General features: G+C 55.3%; 3 protein-coding genes across 6 annotated transcripts in view; 1 reads left to right on the plus strand and 2 right to left on the minus strand.

The window, feature by feature from the left end:
- LOC137485614 (glutamine-rich protein 2-like) overlaps positions 1-22,146 on the plus strand; it is an 86,556-nt gene that overhangs the window by 4,090 nt on the left and 60,320 nt on the right. The window contains exons 12-15 of one of the 4 annotated variants that reach the window (XM_068210186.1): positions 50-166; positions 755-896; positions 1,071-1,164; positions 1,352-1,504. The exons of 1 other annotated variant lie outside the window; for it this stretch is intronic. In XM_068210186.1, coding sequence (XP_068066287.1) covers positions 50-166; positions 755-896; positions 1,071-1,164; positions 1,352-1,443 — 445 coding nt within the window. In that variant the 3' untranslated portion in view covers positions 1,444-1,504. Of the gene's footprint in view, positions 1-49; positions 167-754; positions 912-1,070; positions 1,165-1,351; positions 1,505-22,146 lie in introns of those variants that run through there. 2 more of the 4 variants (XM_068210187.1, XM_068210188.1) reach the window with 2 other exon arrangements.
- Positions 9,930-13,223, minus strand: LOC137485977 (glutamine-rich protein 2-like). The gene is made up of 7 exons (XM_068210826.1): positions 13,071-13,223; positions 12,777-12,851; positions 12,297-12,461; positions 12,028-12,140; positions 11,339-11,404; positions 10,987-11,052; positions 9,930-10,393 (listed from the first exon to the last, which is right to left on the minus strand). Exons 1-7 carry the CDS (start codon positions 13,221-13,223, stop codon positions 10,222-10,224), a joined length of 810 nt encoding a protein of 269 aa, XP_068066927.1. The 3' UTR covers positions 9,930-10,221.
- Positions 13,700-14,500, minus strand: LOC137485511 (ribonuclease Y-like). Its single transcript, XM_068210038.1, has 3 exons — positions 14,342-14,500; positions 14,063-14,154; positions 13,700-13,921 (listed from the first exon to the last, which is right to left on the minus strand). Exons 1-3 carry the CDS (start codon positions 14,441-14,443, stop codon positions 13,759-13,761), a joined length of 357 nt encoding a protein of 118 aa, XP_068066139.1. The 5' UTR covers positions 14,444-14,500; the 3' UTR covers positions 13,700-13,758.

Here is a 22,146-nt window from a genome sequence, read left to right on the forward strand (position 1 = left end):
GATACCATGGGGTACAGTCCTCTGGGTTTGGGGGTGCTGCCTCCAACAGGAACAGCTTGTTTGTCCCCTGTCACACACCTGTGACTCCTGCCCTCCCCAGGTACCCCGAGACACTCCCGTATTTGCAGCCGCTGCCCCCCAGCAAGGAGCCACAGCACAGCCAAAGGTAAGGGCCCTGAGGACACATCCCCAGCTCCCGGGGTGCAGGCTAGCCCTGACACAGCAAGGAGGGCTCTTGCCTGGGCTGGGGCAGAGGAGCTTGGGGGGGACTGGGCAGGGCAGGGGAGCAGAAGGCAGCTGTGGAGGGCCACTGCTTCCCCCAGCTCTGGAGGGTTTTGCATTTTTTGCCTTGCACTGCCCTGTCTGGCCCACCTCTCTGTCCCAAGGCTGCTGAAAGCACATCTGATGAGCTGTGCCTGTTTTCAATCTGAGCTCAGACTTGGTGGGCAGCCGTGTGCCTTCTGTGAAAGGAGTTCCCAAAACCAAGCCCTGCAGCTGGGACAGGCCAGCTCCTGCCCGCTGGTGCCCTGTGCACATGGACCTGCCCTGGCCATGGCCAGCAGAGCTGGCTGTGGGGACAGAGCCAGCAGATCCAGCCTGCTGGGACGGGCTTGGGGCTCCTGCAGCAGGTGGACAGGAGCTGGGAGGGACATGGCCCTGCAGGCAGCACTGCCAGGCCCCTCCCGGGCACAGCAGGGTGAAGCCTGGGATGCCACAGGGCTGGGCACTGAGTGTCCTCTGCCCCATCCCACAGGAGACCGGTGGCCCATGGCAGTGACCCCCGTGTGCCACAGAGCTCTGGGGACCATCAGAGCAGCAGTTTCAAACTGCCCCCCATTCAGGATTGTCCCCGGAACAAGGCATTTCTGCAGGGACTCGTGGCTCTCCCCAGCAAGGTAGGGATGAAGAAGGTGGGGACACGGCACGTGTAATGGGGACTGGCAGGGTGATGCTGAGGATCCAGGCTGAATTTGCGCCTTCAGTTTCCTCGGGGAGAGCTGGTTTGGGAGGGTTGCTAGGGAATGCTGAATTGGGGCCTGCATTTCAGCCAGCTGCTCTCTCCTTCCCAGCCCAGAGTGACCCAGCTGCTGGGCAGGGGTGGGCGCATGCCGAGGGGCCGGAATGACCAGCTTCCTGCGCTGATCAGGACACTGGATGAGCCAGGTGCGGCCCTGTCAGGGCACGGGCATCAGGGGGAGAAGAGACTGGCTGTCTGCTGGGCCTGCACCTGGTCCCTGGGGGTCTTGGGCCAAGCAGGTGACCCTGCTGCTGTCCTGTCCTGGGCCGGCTGAGCTGACCCAGACGGGGCAGCCCCGGGGACTGGGGGCTCACCCTTGCCTCTCACCCCCAGGCCCTGCCACCTCACGGGATCACCGGCCAGGCACTGCCCCCCGACAACCTCTCCAGGGCACCAGAGCTCCTCCAGTCTCTCCAGCCCCGTGAGACTTCAACAGCCCTCAAGGAGCCGGACAGGACTGGGAACCCAGTGCTCCATCAGGGACGTCTTCTCCGCCGACAGAAAAGTCTTGTGACAACTGTTGGCAAAGAAATAATTTTTATTTCTGTTAATTTAATAAAAAAAAAACTTCAAAAACACAGGCAGAGCCTTCTCCCACTGTCACTGAAAACACGGGGATAAGTCAAACTGTCTTACACTATTCTTACTATTAGGAATCAGGCATTACTTCATTGCCAGCACTGGGATGCATAGGAATTGCTCCGCTCAGCATGCACACCCACTTTCTAAACTTTTCACTATGTCTTTTTAGCAAAGGAACTAATGCTCATTGCCAATAAATTACCTATTTCTCTTCATTAATTAATGTTCTATCTCCCATTTGTTTTGGATTTCTCAATTCTCATGCTGTTGCCAGCTAAAGAACTGTTTGCTCCTGGCAGGCTCCATCCTATGCTCATTTCACCAAGTCTTTGGCACTACACTGTCAAAACCAGGGGAAACATTTACCGAGGAAGGGAGTAAAACTACAGTCCATTGATCTAAGGTTTCACAATTTGAATAAGTGGCCAGCTAGACCAACTTTTCTCCTCATTTGCAGAGAAGCACCAGTTCACCAGGTGGTCAGACATGACTGCGGGTTCACCAAGCACCCGGGACTGCCAAAGAGACTCCCAGGGCAGAAGAACGCATGTGCTAAGGGGAGGGAGAGTATGTTAATTTCTTGGGGGAAATTATTGTCATAGGTATGTTTCTTCTGAAAAAAGCGATCAAGATGATGTAAAACATAGGATTTAATCAGGGGCTTTTCCTGTACCCGGCGTGTACGCTGTGTGCAGTAATCCCCCATCCGTCTGGCATGGCAGTAAAGAATGCCTAAATCCCTCATATGCAAATGAAAGTGTTGGTTTCTTACTGTTTTTGATAACAGTGGTAATTAGTCCACTTTTCAGTCTTTTTATGATTTTAATTTTTCCCCAGATATGGTTTTCAGTACACTAAAAGCTGAGTTCTCTTTGTTAGTTTCTTCTTTACCTCTGGTTTCCACAACTTGTCCTCACAGTCTACAACTTCTGCATTCCTGGTGTCCAGTTCTCAGCCCCATTTCTCTACCCCAGCTTTGTTCACTGAAACGTGTCAAGGTTGGTTTAGCAAAACTTGAAAGTGTCAGTGATTTTCCCAAACGGGGTTCCAGTACCAGCAGTTTGTATAAAATCCTGCTACGTGCTCCAGTGGAAAACTGCACTGCTTATGACTAAGTAAAGCTAATATTAACAGAGTTAATGAAAACAAATAATTGGAATAGCGAATTAGAAAGTTATATATTTTCCAACAATTCCCTTCTTTGAAAGTTATCTTAATTCTTTCTTTTAAGATTACATCCACTTCAATCATTCAATACTTAGGAAGACTTAAGACACTAAAATGCAACGATTGCTATTAAACTACTTCATAAAACCTTGTGGCAAAACTCATCATATTTTAAATCTAGGGCCATGTGATTTTGCCAGTGTTTTATCTTGGGCTTGTAATTCTGGGGTTACATTTGAAAGGTCACACATTTTGGTGCAGCAACTATTAGGATGCTTTTCTCTGACACCCCTTGAGCAGCTTTATCTGCCAGTCGGTTTCCTACACCAGCTGATGTATTTCCAAATGGATGAGCTTCACAATGCATGAGAGCCACTCTGGCTGGTACCTGAACACTTTCTAGTGGTTGCCTGATAACGTCTCCACCTTTGGCAGGAGATCCTCGTGCTGAAAGGAGCCCTCCTTTGTTCTAGAGAGCTCCGTGGGCATGTGCTGCTCCAAATGCACATTTAGAATTAGCCCATATGTTCCCCTTCTTCCCCTGAGACAATTCCAGGCGGCCAGAGAGTGAGCAGCTCAGCCTTGTGTGCAGAGGTGGTAAGAAGTAATGGATGGCTTTGATTGGGCCCTACTGCACACCCAAATTGCTGCTTTCCTTTGCTCACAAAATTGCTCCCACCTCTGGACAATTCCCAGTCCGGATCTTGTACCAGAGGATCTCTTCTGCTGGAGCGAAGCTGCTCCATAGCTAGAAGACAGGCATGTTGTGAGGCATGTTGTGACAGTCATGTTGTGTTTGCAGTTCCACATCATCCTGATCCAACAGGACAACTGGGTACTTGAGCATTCAACTTGGGGGTAATCGGTGACCTCCTTGTTGTCCTGGAACAGAGAGGACAAAGGGTGGAACATGAACAGTCTTTTTCTAGCCCGTGGTCCGTTCTGGGCTTCTTGTATTAAAAAGACAGTTGCTGCTACAAGTTAAAGGCAGCCAGGACATCCTGTAACTTACACTGTCCACTTGTTTGGAAAAATATCTTATGGCCCCTTTCCACGTCCATAACCTCAGTGTTTGTGAACAAACAGCTCAAGAGGCTTGGTCAAGTCAGGTACTGCCTGTGCAGGGACGACATTAGAGCTCTCCTGAGGTCTCTGAAAGCCTCTGGCATTCTGGAGTGCACTGTAGCACCTCCTTGGTGTAGCACCTCCTTGGGGGTTTCTCAGGGCCGCATATAAAGCTCTTACCCTAGGCCAGAATTAAGAACCCAGAGCTCACACCAACCAGCCATCCCCAGAAATGTTCTTCACTTGCAAACAGACCTTGGCTCTGGAGTATGGCAAATTGCCTCCATCCTTTCTGTTCCAAGGCTTGGCTGGCCCTGGGAAATGGTGAAGCTCAGCTACAGAACAAGCTCTTTGGCACTCTGGGCCTTCTTCCTGGATACCCTGTCACTGGCTTGTCCCAAAAAGTTCAGCAAACTGAGGGTCATTTCAATGCATCTAGCTTCAGTTCCTGTAGCAATTAAAAGATCACCCACATACTGCAGCAAAGGGAGATCTTCATTCTCCTCCTCCCACACTGAAGTGGCTGCTGGAGCCCTGGCTAGCTCTCTGAACTCCGGCGCCTCGCCAGGAGTGGGGAACTGCCTCGGTATGGGGATTTAGCTGAGGCTGAACCTTTAGAGGCACTTGCTCTAAGGTGCCAGACACAAGCCACAACAGGGACCACGAGAGGAGGAAGGAGGAGGCTCTCCGTCTTGCGGTTCCACAAGGAACACTTTACTCCAGGTGAAGCCAGCTGAAACAAAGCGCCCCAGGCACTCCTGTGCAAAGGGTGTAGTGCAGCTACAAGGCAGGGGGTGGATACCAACAGCTAACAAACAGGGAATCCTCAGAGGAGGAGTCAGGGGATTACATCAAGCGTCTGGGGCCAATTGGGGTAGGAGGGTGGAGAGGATGGGTCACATGGGCCAGTGGGGCTTCCAGGAATAGGAGCATTCCAAAGGGGTGCTGCAGACAGGGATTGGCCCAAGGTTTGAGTGGCAGAGAAGGTTCCGGAATCAAGGTGTGGACTGCCTTGACAGGCAGGGGAAGAGTTGGACCAAGGGGTGGGGAATGCCATGAGGGACAGTTTTGAGGGAAGCTAAAACCCAGGCGTAAACAAACTCGGGGAGAACCCGGGGGTACAGCAGGACGAACCAGTTAACAAGGAATCGATAACATTAATTCAAACCGCAACACCGTGCCTCCAATTCTTTTGCCAGCTGGTTCTTGTCTTGGGGTGACAGTGTGATACTGTGCCCCTACTGTCTGCTTTATGCCCGGACACGGGTCCTGTAGCTTTAAGCTAGGCCTGAGAGAGGGGTGGAAAGCTGGTGGAATTCCTTTGGTGTGGTTTTCACACATCCCTCCCCAGGCTCGCTCAGCTGTCTTGTGCAGCATGGACAGAGGGAGTACATCTTTGCTATTAGCTGGCTTCTTGTTTGTTTGACAATGCAAGAAGATTTCCCAGCACGGTGGCTTTTTCTCCTGCAACTGTTCGGCTTTTCCCCGGCCCAAAACACCAGAACATCACCGGGAGCCCTGCGTCCCAGCCCGGAGGGGGGGCCCTGGGACTGGTGTCCTGGCTCCAGACTCATGAGGAGCTGAGCCGCTCCTACAGAAAGAACTGTGAATCCACCAGCTTTCTCCACAGAGAGAAGGTTTGGATAGCTAACATTATTCATTCTGCTTCCCGTGCCTGCCTGCACTCTGTGTGTTAAATAAACAGCTTTTGCACTTTCTTCCAAAAAATTCCTTGCTGTGGGAGGGAGTGCCAAAACCTGTTGTCTGTTAGGAGATGTTTCCTCCTAACTCCTCTCCAATTGAAAGAGTTCTCAAACAATGTGGGGTGGTTTTTGAACCTTGGAGAAAGAACGTTCCACTTCAGTTGGGTTTCATGGCCCATCAAGGAACTTCCCATTGAATGACAAACAAGAGTTGACTTTCAGTTTCAAGGGCAATGCAGAAAAAGCATCCTTAACATCCACAACAGTGGACTCATCAGATTCCTTAACTGGGCTTAAAAGTGTACAAGGACTTGCTACCACTGGGTCTAAGTCCCACACTATTTTACTGACAGCTCTGACATCTTCTACTGGCCTGGGTTCATCAGTATGTGGCTCCTTTACTGGCAGGAGAGGTGTCCTATATTGTGACTCACATGCCCTCAGTGATCCATCTTGCAAAACTCAGCAATTCATTCATCTAACCCTCTTCTAGCTTCTAACTTCAAAGAATAATTTTTCTCCCTGACCAGTTTTCCGTCAAGCTCCAACTGAATCCTTGCTGGTTCCACTGCTTTTGACTTCCCTGGAATTCCGTTGGTCCGCACCAACACAGTGGCAGTGTTTTCCACCCCTTCCCGCCAGGGATGTGCAGGAGGGAAGGACTGATCCCCGCTGAACATTCTGAGCATGCCCTCTCTCAGCCTCTTCCCCCACTTTTGCCATTGCCACAATTCCTCCACCTGGAGTTAACAGTGGGTCTGCAAGTACCTTACTGAAATCCCAGGGGTCTTTGCCTTGAACTCACTGGATTAGGGCATCGGAGGATCTCCCTGAAAAATCTTTGGAGTGCACTGGAGTCCTCTCGATCCCGTGAATCCATGGAGCAAAAGAAGGAGCATGGTTCCATCCGGGTCACTAGAAACGGTCGCCAAAACCGGGATAAATGAAATCCTCAAACACGATGGTTTTAGTACTGGCGAGTTAAGTGTTACTTTGCGCTGGTCAGGGCACGTGGAGCGGGTAGTTCCAGCCACACACGGGCACAAAACTTTTCACTTAGTTATCTGTTTCTAGCAAACAAAGAAATCAATGGTCCTCCATTCTAAATCACATCATTCTCTTCATTAGTTAGTACTCTAACCTCTACTGGTTAGAGCTTTCTTGCTTCTCATCCTAATGAGCCCACATTTTTCTGCCTCTCTATTATTATCTTTTTCCAAGGCATGGAGTTATCCGGCATTTACTGAATTTTCTTTTATTAATCTCTTCTTTGTCTTCTGGTCTCTGCAACAACAACTCCTTGGAGGGCTGTAAATCCTGCATTTTACATGTCCACTTTTCAGCTTTGTTCACTGAAGCTTTGAAGTGTTAGTTTAGCAAAACTAAAAGTTTCCCTGATTTTCCCAATCAAACTCTAATAATAACCCCCTCTGAAAAGAAAAGAAGTTTAGCTACCTGTTGGCTAAGAGTTGGACTTACACTGCTAAAGATTAATTATAAAAATTAATTAAAAGTTATAATATCGCAAGCCCCTTCACCTGCTGTAGAGCTTTGGAGCAGGAAGGATTAGGGGTGAACAGAGCATGTTTTGGAAAGGGGCAGACGGGGGTGGATGCAGGTGTGCAAGGGAAGATCCTGGTTTGTCTTCCCCCACAGTCTTGGGGACATTAGCAGGAGAAATGATTTCATTGTCTTCTTTAGGGACTGTCAAGCTGACATAAACCCTGACTCGGAGGAAACTGTACAAAGGCTTCACCACGGAGACTCTTTGCCCTGAACTCCAGAGGAGGAAGGAGTCTATGCCCCAACAAGCCTATAGCTCAGCGAGGGGCTCACGGGGGTCCTCCTGCACCTCCGGCATGAGGAACAGCACCCCACTGCTTCCCTGGCAAAGGCTGATCCCAGTGGATGCTCCAAACCAGGCCCTGGCTTTGCTGTGCCAAACCAGCCAGTAGCCAGGTCTGAAACCCAGGTGAAAGCAGCAGGTTGGTGATTCTCTGCCAGGGACTGAGCTCTGTGGGGCTGCTGGCCCTACCCGTGACCTCTGCCCAGGAGCTGCCTGGGGGATCCCTCTCTTGGTGAGGAAACAAAGATAAATGTACCCTTTGGGCTTCATCTGGGCCTTTGTGGTTGTTGCGGTGCCCTGCCCATGGTGACTCACGCTGACAGTTCACCGCACAGCAAAGCCAGGCTTAGGGCCTGCTCCACAATGCAGGAAGAAACCAAGAACACGAGATGCCACAGACAGGACACCGACACAGCAGATGAAGAACTGGCTTAGCTGTAACTCAAGTCTTAAACTGATTAAAAGAAAAACAGCGAGGCCTCTCCTGTCCTGCACGACTTTCAAGCGCTTTTCAGTCACTAAAGGGCTCCAAATGGGCTGGGGAGGGATGATCCTGAGCCATCCTGCATGGCTCAAGATGGTACTGGCGTTTATTAGCCAGGGATATACACGTTCTACTTTAGGCGGCCAGAGAGCCCCGTAACTGCCTTGGGCCACCGTTCCTTCTTTTTGACATTTCAAGGTTCCACTGACTATTACATATCTGCCACTTTTGCGTAATTTGAAACCCTCTTGGTAAGGTTTTCTAGCCAAACAACAATGTGAGGAGCATCCCTGTGAAAGGTATAAAATGAATGTGTCTTTATAAACAGAGTATCTGAATCTGCTTGTAGATAGGGCCATTGATTTAGAGATAGGGAAGTAATGGAAGAAATTATCAGTTCTGGAAAAGGTTACCAATTGACACGGACTTTACCTAAGCCAAGGCTGTGTTAAATTGCTGGATTAACAGAAAAAAAACCCCAAAGATTCAATATGAATAGTGTTTTGTTTTAGAAAGAAAAATAAAAGGGGGAAGCACGAAAGCGCATAGTAGAGTGGAACATAGAGCAGGCGATTTGGGAAGTCTGTACGGGTACCTCAGCGAATGAGGAAAGGAAGAGAGTGATGTGTCTGGGAAATTGTGACTAAAAGTGGGCTGCATCCTCCCCCAGTTTGGGAGCCCCCATGGGAACTACCCCATGGCCTCTCACTTTATTTGAATAATGTTACAGGACTTCTCAGTCACCCTTTTGGGCATAAACCTCTGGCATTGTGAATTTTTCCACACACCTGCAGTGTCCTTTCTCCGGTCACAGCACAGACGTTCCTCTGTGCTCGGATCCGTCCCAGCCCAGGCACACTGCGCTGCTCTGCGGGAATGGGGACACGGGGAAGCGGCACCCGGCGTGTGTCCCCCGTGTGTGCCCCCATGCCCCGCTGTGTTCCCCCGCCTAGGGAGCTGCTCTAGCCCGGGATGGCCGAGCTCATTCGCAGGGCCTCCCCGGCTTTGGGCAGGATCGGCCCCAGGCTGCGGGACACGCCGGGGGTGCCAGGCTGGAAAGCAGCTCTGGCTCCTGTCAGGGAGCAGTGGGCAGGGGCTGCCAGGCCGTGCTGGGCCAGCCCCTAACGCTGCCCCTCAGAAAGGAAGAGGAGGAGGAAGCTGACGAATGAGCTTGGAGTCTCCCAGTGCAGAGATGAAGGGACGAGTGCACTTGGGGGCCGGGGGTCGGGGCCAGCCGTCGGGAGCGGCTCCAAGCAACTCCTGAGTGGGCGTCAGGGCTGCCTGTAAGGATTTCAGCCGGCACCCGAGAGCAGCAGCGCCAGCAGTGCCAGCCGGGCCCCAGGGGGATGTGCCCGTGGCTTCCCAGCCCATCAGGGCCGCGGGCTGTGCAGCGCTGCTCCTGCTGCCACAGCAGGCCCAGGTGCTCAGAGCTGCCCCGCAGGCGCCACGGGACCAGCAGCAGCCTCAGGGCCTGGCCCAGGGCTCGATCTGCTCAGCCTGGTGGCACAGCCGCAGCAGGGGGGAAGGAGCTTAAGGAGCATCAGGGAGCCCAGGGAAGAGAGAGGCTGGTGAGACAAGGCTCTGCCTGCCATTTTAAGGGTTTTTATTAACTTAATACAACTAAAAAAAAAGCATGTTTCTGAACACCATTGTCACAGGCGTTTCTCGCTTCTGACAAGATGTCCAAGATCGAGCGCTGGGAGCTGAGTCCTTTCCAGCTGGCTGGGGGCTGTTGATGTCCGGCGGGGCTGGAGAGGCTGGACGAGCCCTGGTGCCCATGAGATGTGTCGGGGGGCTGTGCTTGGCCGGTGCTCTCGTGAGACGGCAGGGCCTGGGGGTTGAAGGGCAAGGGTGAGCCTACAGGTGCTGCCCCCCCCACCAGTACTCAAGCTCTTGTCCCACACTGGCCATGGCATTTCTCCCACCTTACTCCAGCTCCAAGCTCAGTTGCCCCATGAGCCAGTCCTCCTGCTCCATTCTGTTTCTGCCCCTTCCTTCTTACTCCCAGCTCAAAATACCTATGCCCCATAAAGCAGCTCGGCACACAGAGCCCTACTCATCCCGCAGGCGGTACCCAGCAGATAATCAGCCCCCTGTCCTCCTTAACCCCTATGCCCTAACAGGGCCATACCTGATGCATGCTGTGTCCTGATCGCCATAGGATGCTGGTCATTGTGGCCCCTTGAGATGTGTCCATCCCTGTCCAGCAGCTGGGTCACACTGGGCTGAGGAGGAGAGAGCAGCTGGCTGCAAAGCAGGGCCCAATCCAGCATCCCCCAATAATCCTCCCAACCCAGGTCTCCCTGGGGACTGAAGGCACAGATTCCCCCTGGATAGTCAGCAACGCTATCAAGCTTCAGTCAACATTTTGTGTCCACACCTTCATCATCCCTACCTTGTTGGGGAGACGCTGCAGCTGTGCAGTTTTATGTGCGGAAGCCTTGATGTTCTGCATCGTGGAGCTGCTGCTCTGATGGTCCCCAGAGCTCTGTGGCACACGGGGGTCACTGCCATGGGCCACCGGCCTCCTGTGGGATGGGGCAGAGGACACTCAGTGCCCAGCCCTGTGGCATCCCAGGCTTCACCCTGCTGTGCCCGGGAGGGGCCTGGCAGTGCTGCCTGCAGGGCCATGTCCCTCCCAGCTCCTGTCCACCTGCTGCAGGAGCCCCAAGCCCATCCCAGTAGGCTGGATCTGCTGGCTCTGTCCCCACAGCCAGCTCTGCTGGCCATGGCCATGGCAGGTCCATGTGCACAGGGCACCAGCGGGCAGGAGCTGGCCTGTCCCAGCTGCAGGGCTTGGTTTTGGGAACTCCTTTCACAGAAAGCACACGGCTGCCCACCAAGTCTGAGCTCAGATTGAAAACAGGCACAGCTCATCAGATGTGCTTTCAGCAGCCTTGGGACAGAGAGGTGGGCCAGACAGGGCAGTGCAAGGCAAAAAATGCAAAACCCTCCAGAGCTGGGGGCAGCAGTGGCCCTCCACAGCTGCCTTCTGCTCCCCTGCCCTGCCCTGCCCAGTCCCCCCCAAGCTCCTCTGCCCCAGCCCAGGCAAGAGCCCTCCTTGCTGTGTCAGGGCTAGCCTGCACCCCGGGAGCTGGGGATGTGTCCTCGGGGCCCTTACCTTTGGCTGTGCTGTGGCTCCTTGCTGGGGGGCAGCGGCTGCAAATACGGGAGTGTCTCGGGGTACCTGGGGAGGGCAGGAGTCACAGGTGTGTGACAGGGGACAAACAAGCTGTTCCTGTTGGAGGCAGCACCCCCAAACCCAGAGGACTGTACCCCATGGTATTCTGCTGCCTGTAGCCCTTGGGATGAGCCCCCATACCCCTGCTGATGGCAGGGCTGCAGAGGGGGCTCCCCACATCAGAGCCTCCCAAGCAGACACTGTCAGCCCCGTGCCCAGCACGGCGGTCACTGCTGGCACCCCTCTCCGCCCATCACGGCCCCACTGCCCGCGATGCACTGCTGCTACTCACTGGCCAGGAACCTGCACGGCGAGCATGCGGTCGCAGGACAGGCACGTGAAAGGGACTGGCAGCTGCCTAAGGAGGGTGAGAGAAGAGGGCTGGCTGAGCTCCTGGGGCCACAGCCCTGCCCGCACACAGGCAGCAGCTGGCTGGCAGCAGCCAGGTGCCGGGCAGGTCACTGCACAGGGTCACGGCGTTTGCAGGGTGACCCGTGGGCTGTTGAGCCTGTTTCTCCCCATCCCCAACGTGCTGGCTGTTGCCAGGGGAAGGGCACAGGCACCCGTGGCACCATCCCAAGCAGCCCCTGCGGCGCTTTCAGCCCCTCTCTGGCACCAAAGTCCCCTGTGTGCCTGGCCAGGAGGGCAGGGCACGACCCAGCCATGGGACACTGCTGGTCACAGCCCTGCCTGGGTGTTGCCATCTCCCAGCCTGGCTTCTGGGAGCCTTTGCACCCACAGCCCCATTGTGCTTTGGGAGGGCTCTGTCCTGCAGGTGCCCTGTCCTCATTGCCTCCTTTCCTGTGTGGGACCTGCTGCTGGTGGAAGGAGAAGGTGCAGCTGCTTCATCAGCATCCCCGTGGCTCATGTAGCAGCTGGATTGGTCCCAAGGCAGGGGAGCACACGGGCAGTGTGTGGGGCAGCTGGAGGGAACGGGACCATGGCTGTCCCCAGAGCCATCAGAATCTCCGTCACACTCACTTCTTAATCCCAGCAGCGTTTTCACGCATCAGCCTGTTCTCAAGCTCCTCCATGTTCCTGTTCAAGACCTTGTCCATCTGGGAGCTGAAAGTCTTCAGCTCCAGGCGATCCAGCTGTGAACAGGTGCACAGCCTCAGCCAGCTGCCCCGGGATGTGACACGGAGCTCTCCAGGGAAATGCCTGGAGGGGGATCCTCAGAGGGATGCTGCCTCAGGCTGTCAAGTCCCAAAGGTGCCAGTTTGTCATGGTGGGGACGAGGTACCCCTCACCTTTTCTTCCACCACAACATTGAGCTGCTGCTGCATCTTATTCCAGTGCTGTTCCTGGCCTGAAATCTGGCTCTGCAACTCCTGCATCCTCTCATCGAGGCGCTCCATATTTGCGTCAAACTGGCTGCAATTGACTTTGCTGCCCAAAGCAGCTTTGTCCACCTTCTAGCAGATGGGAACAGCAGGAGAGCGGTGGGGAAAGGGATGAGGAACGACAGGCAGGGCCAGCACATGTGCAAGAGGGGCAGAGGAGAAGTGCTTCCTCCAGGCCATCATGCCCCTTTCAGGGTGCTGTGGCCCCATTTGCCCCATCACCCTGGTGAGTTTGGTCCCATCATCTGGAGGGTGAGGGACCCCACGAGCTCAGGAAATTCTCCCTCCCCAGGCCAGTTCTGCCACCCAGCCCCCAAGGGACAAGGGGCATTTGTCACCCTGCCTGGGAACCCCTTGGGCTGGTAGAGAGGCCCACTGCGACTGTACCATGTCCATTGCTGCCATCACGTCCTGCTCATTTGCCTTCTCCTTCTGCAGCTTCTCCAGAGACTGGAACAGCATCTTTCAGTACAGAAAGAAACCCATGACACCAGAGCAAGGTTGGAGCTGCCTCCTGGCCAGAACATAACCCACTCTCCCTGCCCAAAAACCTCAAGGAAAGACACTTGGAACCAGCACAGTGCTGAAAGGGTCAGCAGGGGACATTCTTGTGATTCCTGCCTGGAATCACAACAAGTGCCTGGGGCATGCTCTGGCACCACAGTTATTTCAGCCACACACCTCTATTGCTTTCTGCTTTTGTTCAGAGTCTTTCTGCAGGGTCCCAGAAACAAAGCTGAGCTTCTCACAGTCTCCTTTCATCTGTATAACTGTAGCCTCCATGTAGCGCAGCCGCTCATGGTCATGCTCCAGCTTCAGGGAAGGAAAAAACATGGTACGGAGCAAAAGGGAGTCTGGCTGCTCCACCGGGGCAGACCCGCATTTCTCAGCCAGTGGCCATGAGCTCTCAGTGTCAATAGGACGTTTGCATCAAGGCTTTAATCTCTGTCCATGCCACTGACTGGTCCAGGCCAATTTGGGCAGTTTGGGGTCTCCCCCAGACTACAGCACATCCAGCTAGGGGATGTCCTCAGCCCCCATGCTGCCAACAGCCTACCTGGCCCCAGTTCCTCATCATTTTCTTGAGTTTTCTCATGGCCATCTGCTGAGACTCCAGGGATTCCACCTTCTCCTGGAGTTTCTCGCAGTGCTGGAGGAGCTTCCCCAAATAGGCTCTAATGTTGAAGGTGCAACTGGAACAGTCTCCATTCCCCCATTCCAGCTCCTCCAGTAGGCCCACAGTTGTCTCTCCTGTACCGCCAAGCTTCAGGAGAGGCAGAAGAAATTGGCTCAGAGATGGGATGAATGGAATCAGCAATGCTAGGTGGCACCAGCCAGTCAGAGAATATGGCCGGTAACCCCACCAGGACTAGTGCACCAAGCCAGCGGTGGTGGGAATGCTCCCCCAGGACCTCACCTGCTCGTCCACTTTCTTGGCTGTCTCAGTCACCAGCTGCTCCAGCGTGGTATACCTCATCTCCTGCTGCTCTCCCATCTTCTGCAGATCCTGCTTTGTCTCCTGCCTCAAAGCCCTGGCCAGCGGGATGGGGGCAAGGTCAGGGTTACCCCTGCAGGGCTGCTGGGCATCCTGTGCCTGCAAACCAGGATGCTCCCAGACCAGCAGGGCTCCCTTGCAGCCCCACAGGGTATGAAACCCACTCCTGTCCTCTTACTCAATTTGCTGAGAGATCTCCTTACTGCTCTCTTCTTTCCACCTGGCTGCGTCCTGCCTCAGCTTTTTAAGGTCCTCCTGCAGCTTCTTCATCTGGAAAGCCAGTAGCGGTAGAGTCAGGGCACGGACATCCTGCTGTCCCAGCGTGGGGGCCCTTCAGCTGCATGGGCAGACCCAGGGTCCTCCACCCGGTCCTGAGACCCTAATCCCAAACCCTGCTCTTGCAATCACATTGAAGGTCCCCATGGAAGCCTAAAGATTACATGACCCAACAGCTCACTAAGGCAAGGGACTCCTTCATCTTCTTTATGTCTCCTTCCATGCACATCTGCGTGGCCTTTATCCTGTCCATCTCCTCACGGAGATCCTGGATGAGAGCCATGTCCTAGGAGAGAGGAGTGGTGGCAGTGAGCCTCTGGGAGGGTCAGTGGGGACCTGCAAGGCCTTGACCCCTGCTGTGGTTTGTGGAGCCCCGGGGACAGCGCAGGGCCGGGCTCAGCCAGGCTGGCAGGGCTCTGCAGGCAGCACGGTCCGTGCATCTAGCAGGGCCAAGGGTACTGAGCCTCCAGCCAGCAGAGCCGAGGGTACAGGCTGCTGTCTCAGACCCAAAACATGCTCCCAGCAGCACTTCACCTTGTCCTGCATCTCCTGGATCTTCTTTATGTCCCCTGCCATGTAGGACTGTAGGAGAAAATGGTGAGAGAGGCAAGTTGTTGAATGTCTTTGAGGAAAACAATTTCACTACCACAGTGGTCTGCACAGACCTGGTCTTTCTGGATCTTCCTAATATGCTCTGAAAGGTGGGAAAGTTCTGCCTTTACCCCACCAATCTCCTCACGAAGGACCTGTGAAACAGTCCGAGGAGCAGGGATGTCAGAGGTGATGGCCAGGGCAGCAACAGCGCAAAGAGCCCTGCCCTGCCACGGGCAGCCCATGGCAATCCAGGTGGGCAGGGAGAGTCCCCGTGCCCCCTGCCCCAGCCCAGCTCAGTGCCAGAGCGCTGAAGCCCATGCAGATGGCAAAGAGCCCCTGCCAGGGGCTGTGCCGGGGCACTGAGGGCAGTGCCAAGCACTGCTGTCTGAGGAAGCGGGGAGGGGCTGTCTGGTGGGGGAGTGCCCCGGGGGCTGGGAAGAGCCCCTACCTTGGACATGTGTTCCCTGTACTCTTCCATCTCCTCCTTCATCTTTTTCACGTCAGTGGCCAGATCAGCAAGTGAGGGGCCACTCAGCTGGCCCGGCCACGGCTCCTGGCTGGTCAGGTACTGCCCGTCCAGGTGCTCCAGCATGGCCTGCAGCAGTTTTCGCATGGCTGCAAAGTTCATGGCCCCCTTCTGGGGCGCCCCGATGGCAAGATCCAGCATCTGGGAGAGGCTGAGTGTGTCCAGGGATGTTGCCATGTCTGCACACACAGACAGGGACTCTGTCCCTGATCTATCACAATCCTTCCTGCCCAGCTGGGTCTGTCAGGGGTGAGCAAACGCAATAATAAAAAGGATGAGCAGCCAACAGGCTCCTTCCTCCTTCCTTGTCCATCAGAGGACTGGAGCCTGCTCTGCTCATGCCCTTTGTCATCACAACTCCCGTTGCCAGGCAGCACAACAGCTCACCCCTGTGAGCCACTGGGTCACAGACTCATGAAGTCATAGAGTCATGGAATGACTTGGGCTGGAAGGGACCTCAAAGATTCTCTCTTTGCAATCCCCTGCCACAGGCAGGAACACCTTCCACTAGACCAGGTTGCTCCAAGTGCCATCCAGCCTGGCCCTGGACACTTTCAGGAATGGGGCAGACACCATTTCTTTGGGCAACCTGTGCCAAGGCATCACGACCCTCGCAGGAAGATTTTCTTTCCAATTGCCCATCTAACCCTGCAGTCTCGCAGTGTGAAGCCATTCCCCCTTGCCCTGTCATTCAAGGCCCTTGTGCCAAGTCCCTCCCCAGCCCATTTGGAGCCCAGATCCAGAGATCCAGAGGATCTCTTCTGCTGGAGCGAAGCTGCTCCATAGCTAGAAGACAGGCATGTTGTGAGGCATGTTGTGACAGTCATGTTGTGTTTGCAGTTCCACATCATCCTGATCCAACAGGACAACTGGGTACTTGAGCATTCAACTTGGGGGTAATCGGTGACCTCCTTGTTGTCCTGGAACAGAGAGGACAAAGGGTGGAACATGAACAGTCTTTTTCTAGCCCGTGGTCCGTTCTGGGCTTCTTGTATTAAAAAGACAGTTGCTGCTACAAGTTAAAGGCAGCCAGGACATCCTGTAACTTACACTGTCCACTTGTTTGGAAAAATATCTTATGGCCCCTTTCCATGTCCATAACCTCAGTGTTTGTGAACAAACAGCTCAAGAGGCTTGGTCAAGTCAGGTACTGCCTGTGCAGGGACGACATTAGAGCTCTCCTGAGGTCTCTGAAAGCCTCTGGCATTCTGGAGTGCACTGTAGCACCTCCTTGGTGTAGCACCTCCTTGGGGGTTTCTCAGGGCTGCATATAAAGCTCTTACCCTAGGCCAGAATTAGGAACCCAGAGCTCACACCAACCACCCATCCCCAGAAATGTTCTTCACTTGCAAACAGACCTTGGCTCTGGAGTATGGCAAATTGCCTCCATCCTTTCTGTTCCAAGGCTTGGCTGGCCCTGGGAAATGGTGAAGCTCAGCTACAGAACATGCTCTTTGGCACTCTGGGCCTTCTTCCTGGATACCCTGTCACTGGCTTGTCCCAAAAAGTTCAGCAAACTGAGGGTCATTTCAATGCATCTAGCTTCAGTTCCTGTAGCAATTAAAAGATCACCCACATACTGCAGCAAAGGGAGATCTTCATTCTCCTCCTCCCACACTGAAGTGACTGCTGGAGCCCTGGCTAGCTCTCTGAACTCCGGCGCCTCGCCAGGAGTGGGGAACTGCCTCGGTATGGGGATTGAGCTGAGGCTGAACCTTTAGAGGCACTTGCTCTAAGGTGCCAGACACAAGCCACAACAGGGACCACGAGAGGAGAAAGGAGGAGGCTCTCCGTCTTGCGGTTCCACAAGGAACACTTTACTCCAGGTGAAGCCAGCTGAAACAAAGCGCCCCAGGCACTCCTGTGCAAAGGGTGTAGTGCAGCTACAAGGCAGGGGGTGGATACCAACAGCTAACAAACAGGGAATCCTCAGAGGAGGAGTCAGGGGATTACATCAAGCGTCTGGGGCCAATTGGGGTAGGAGGGTGGAGAGGATGGGTCACATGGGCCAGTGGGGCTTCCAGGAATAGGAGCATTCCAAAGGGGTGCTGCAGACAGGGATTGGCCCAAGGTTTGAGTGGCAGAGAAGGTTCCGGAATCAAGGCGTGGACTGCCTTGACAGGCAGGGGGAGAGTTGGACCAAGGGGTGGGGAATGCCATGAGGGACAGCTTTGAGGGAAGCTAAAACCCAGGGGTAAACAAACTCGGGGAGAACACGGGGGTACAGCAGGACGATCTCTTGGGGAGGAAACAAAGATAAATGTACCCTTTGGGCTTCATCTGGGCCTTTGTGGTTGTTGCGGTGCCCTGCCCGTGGTGACTTACGCTGACAGTTCACCGCACAGCAAAGCCAGGCTTAGGGCCTGCTCCACAATGCAGGAAGAAACCAAGAACACGAGATGCCACAGACAGGACACCGACACAGCAGATGAAGAACTGGCTGAGCTGTAACTCAAGTCTTAAACTGATTAAAAGAAAAACAGCGAGGCCTCTCCTGTCCTGCCAGACTTTCAAGCGCTTTTCAGTCACTAAAGGGCTCCAAATGGGCTGGGGAGGGATGATCCTGAGCCATCCTGCATGGCTCAAGATGGTACTGGCGTTTATTAGCCAGGGATATACACGTTCTACTTTAGGCGGCCAGAGAGCCCCGTAACTGCCTTGGGCCACCGTTCCTTCTTTTAGACATTTCAAGGTTCCACTGACTATTACATATCTGCCACTTTTGCGTAATTTGAAACCCTCTTGGTAAGGTTTTCTAGCCAAACAACAATGTGAGGAGCATCCCTGTGAAAGGTATAAAATGAATGTGTCTTTATAAACAGAGTATCTGCATCTGCTTGTAGATAGGGCCATTGATTTAGAGATAGGGAAGTAATGGAAGAAATTATCAGTTCTGGAAAAGGTTACCAATTGACACGGACTTTACCTAAGCCAAGGCTGTGTTAAATTGCTGGATTAACAGAAAAAAAAACCCCAAAGATTCAATATGAATAGTGTTTTGTTTCAGAAAGAAAAATAAAAGTGGGAAGCAGGAAAGCGCATAGTAGAGTGGAACATAGAGCAGGCGATTTGGGAAGTCTGTACGGGTACCTCAGCGAATGAGGAAAGGAAGAGAGTGATGTGTCTGGGAAATTGTGACTAAAAGTGGGCTGCATCCTCCCCCAGTTTGGGAGCCCCCATGGGAACTACCCCATGGCCTCTCACTTTATTTGAATAATGTTACAGGACTTCTCAGTCACCCTTTTGGGCATAAACCTCTGGCATTGTGAATTTTTCCACACACCTGCAGTGTCCTTTCTCCGGTCACAGCACAGACGTTCCTCTGTGCTCGGATCCGTCCCAGCCCAGGCACACTGCGCTGCTCTGCGGGAATGGGGACACGGGGAAGCGGCACCCGGCGTGTGTCCCCCGTGTGTGCCCCCATGCCCCGCTGTGTTCCCCCGCCTAGGGAGCTGCTCTAGCCCGGGATGGCCGAGCTCATTCGCAGGGCCTCCCCGGCTTTGGGCAGGATCGGCCCCAGGCTGCGGGACACGCCGGGGGTGCCAGGCTGGAAAGCAGCTCTGGCTCCTGTCAGGGAGCAGTGGGCAGGGGCTGCCAGGCCGTGCTGGGCCAGCCCCTAACGCTGCCCCTCAGAAAGGAAGAGGAGGAGGAAGCTGACGAATGAGCTTGGAGTCTCCCAGTGCAGAGATGAAGGGACGAGTGCACTTGGGGGCCGGGGGTCGGGGCCAGCCGTCGGGAGCGGCTCCAAGCAACTCCTGAGTGGGCGTCAGGGCTGCCTGTAAGGATTTCAGCCGGCACCCGAGAGCAGCAGCGCCAGCAGTGCCAGCCGGGCCCCAGGGGGATGTGCCCGTGGCTTCCCAGCCCATCAGGGCCGCGGGCTGTGCAGTGCTGCTCCTGCTGCCACAGCAGGCCCAGGTGCTCAGAGCTGCCCCGCAGGCGCCACGGGACCAGCAGCAGCCTCAGGGCCTGGCCCAGGGCTCGATCTGCTCAGCCTGGTGGCACAGCCGCAGCAGGGGGGAAGGAGCTTAAGGAGCATCAGGGAGCCCAGGGAAGAGAGAGGCTGGTGAGACAAGGCTCTGCCTGCCATTTTAAGGGTTTTTATTAACTTAATACAACTAAAAAAAAATCATGTTTCTGAACACCATTGTCACAGGCGTTTCTCGCTTCTGACAAGATGTCCAAGATCGAGCGCTGGGAGCTGAGTCCTTTCCAGCTGGCTGGGGGCTGTTGATGTCCGGCGGGGCTGGAGAGGCTGGACGAGCCCTGGTGCCCATGAGATGTGTCGGGGGGCTGTGCTTGGCCGGTGCTCTCGTGAGACGGCAGGGCCTGGGGGTTGAAGGGCAAGGGTGAGCCTACAGGTGCTGCCCCCCCCACCAGTACTCAAGCTCTTGTCCCACACTGGCCATGGCATTTCTCCCACCTTACTCCAGCTCCAAGCTCAGTTGCCCCATGAGCCAGTCCTCCTGCTCCATTCTGTTTCTGCCCCTTCCTTCTTACTCCCAGCTCAAAATACCTATGCCCCATAAAGCAGCTCGGCACACAGAGCCCTACTCATCCCGCAGGCGGTACCCAGCAGATAATCAGCCCCCTGTCCTCCTTAACCCCTATGCCCTAACAGGGCCATACCTGATGCATGCTGTGTCCTGATCGCCATAGGATGCTGGTCATTGTGGCCCCTTGAGATGTGTCCATCCCTGTCCAGCAGCTGGGTCACACTGGGCTGAGGAGGAGAGAGCAGCTGGCTGCAAAGCAGGGCCCAATCCAGCATCCCCCAATAATCCTCCCAACCCAGGTCTCCCTGGGGACTGAAGGCACAGATTCCCCCTGGATAGTCAGCAACGCTATCAAGCTTCAGTCAACAGTTTGTGTCCACACCTTCATCATCCCTACCTTGTTGGGGAGACGCTGCAGCTGTGCAGTTTTATGTGCGGAAGCCTTGATGTTCTGCATCGTGGAGCTGCTGCTCTGATGGTCCCCAGAGCTCTGTGGCACACGGGGGTCACTGCCATGGGCCACCGGCCTCCTGTGGGATGGGGCAGAGGACACTCAGTGCCCAGCCCTGTGGCATCCCAGGCTTCACCCTGCTGTGCCCGGGAGGGGCCTGGCAGTGCTGCCTGCAGGGCCATGTCCCTCCCAGCTCCTGTCCACCTGCTGCAGGAGCCCCAAGCCCATCCCAGTAGGCTGGATCTGCTGGCTCTGTCCCCACAGCCAGCTCTGCTGGCCATGGCCATGGCAGGTCCATGTGCACAGGGCACCAGCGGGCAGGAGCTGGCCTGTCCCAGCTGCAGGGCTTGGTTTTGGGAACTCCTTTCACAGAAGGCACACGGCTGCCCACCAAGTCTGAGCTCAGATTGAAAACAGGCACAGCTCATCAGATGTGCTTTCAGCAGCCTTGGGACAGAGAGGTGGGCCAGACAGGGCAGTGCAAGGCAAAAAATGCAAAACCCTCCAGAGCTGGGGGCAGCAGTGGCCCTCCACAGCTGCCTTCTGCTCCCCTGCCCTGCCCTGCCCAGTCCCCCCCAAGCTCCTCTGCCCCAGCCCAGGCAAGAGCCCTCCTTGCTGTGTCAGGGCTAGCCTGCACCCCGGGAGCTGGGGATGTGTCCTCGGGGCCCTTACCTTTGGCTGTGCTGTGGCTCCTTGCTGGGGGGCAGCGGCTGCAAATACGGGAGTGTCTCGGGGTACCTGGGGAGGGCAGGAGTCACAGGTGTGTGACAGGGGACAAACAAGCTGTTCCTGTTGGAGGCAGCACCCCCAAACCCAGAGGACTGTACCCCATGGTATCCTGCTGCCTGTAGCCCTTGGGATGAGCCCCCACACCCCTGCTGATGGCAGGGCTGCAGAGGGGGCTCCCCACATCAGAGCCTCCCAAGCAGACACTGTCACCCCCGTGCCCAGCACGGCGGTCACTGCTGGCACCCCTCTCCGCCCATCACGGCCCCGCTGCCCGCGATGCACTGCTGCTACTCACTGGCCAGGAACCTGCACGGCGAGCATGCGGTCGCAGGACAGGCACGTGAAAGGGACTGGCAGCTGCCTAAGGAGGGTGAGAGAAGAGGGCTGGCTGAGCTCCTGGGGCCACAGCCCTGCCCGCACACAGGCAGCAGCTGGCTGGCAGCAGCCAGGTGCCGGGCAGGTCACTGCACAGGGTCACGGCGTTTGCAGGGTGACCCGTGGGCTGTTGAGCCTGTTTCTCCCCATCCCCAACGTGCTGGCTGGTGCCAGGTGAAGGGCACAGGCACCCGTGGCACCATCCCAAGCAGCCCCTGCGGCGCTTTCAGCCCCTCTCTGGCACCAAAGTCCCCTGTGTGCCTGGCCAGGAGGGCAGGGCACGACCCAGCCATGGGACACTGCTGGTCACAGCCCTGCCTGGGTGTTGCCATCTCCCAGCCTGGCTTCTGGGAGCCTTTGCACCCACAGCCCCATTGTGCTTTGGGAGGGCTCTGTCCTGCAGGTGCCCTGTCCTCATTGCCTCCTTTCCTGTGTGGGACCTGCTGCTGGTGGAAGGAGAAGGTGCAGCTGCTTCATCAGCATCCCCGTGGCTCATGTAGCAGCTGGATTGGTCCCAAGGCAGGGGAGCACACGGGCAGTGTGTGGGGCAGCTGGAGGGAACGGGACCATGGCTGTCCCCAGAGCCATCAGAATCTCCGTCACACTCACTTCTTAATCCCAGCAGCGTTTTCACGCATCAGCCTGTTCTCAAGCTCCTCCATGTTCCTGTTCAAGACCTTGTCCATCTGGGAGCTGAAAGTCTTCAGCTCCAGGCGATCCAGCTGTGAACAGGTGCACAGCCTCAGCCAGCTGCCCCGGGATGTGACACGGAGCTCTCCAGGGAAATGCCTGGAGGGGGATCCTCAGAGGGATGCTGC

This window comes from Anomalospiza imberbis, chromosome 20, assembly GCF_031753505.1.
Source record: "Anomalospiza imberbis isolate Cuckoo-Finch-1a 21T00152 chromosome 20, ASM3175350v1, whole genome shotgun sequence".
NCBI lineage: Eukaryota > Metazoa > Chordata > Aves > Passeriformes > Viduidae > Anomalospiza > Anomalospiza imberbis.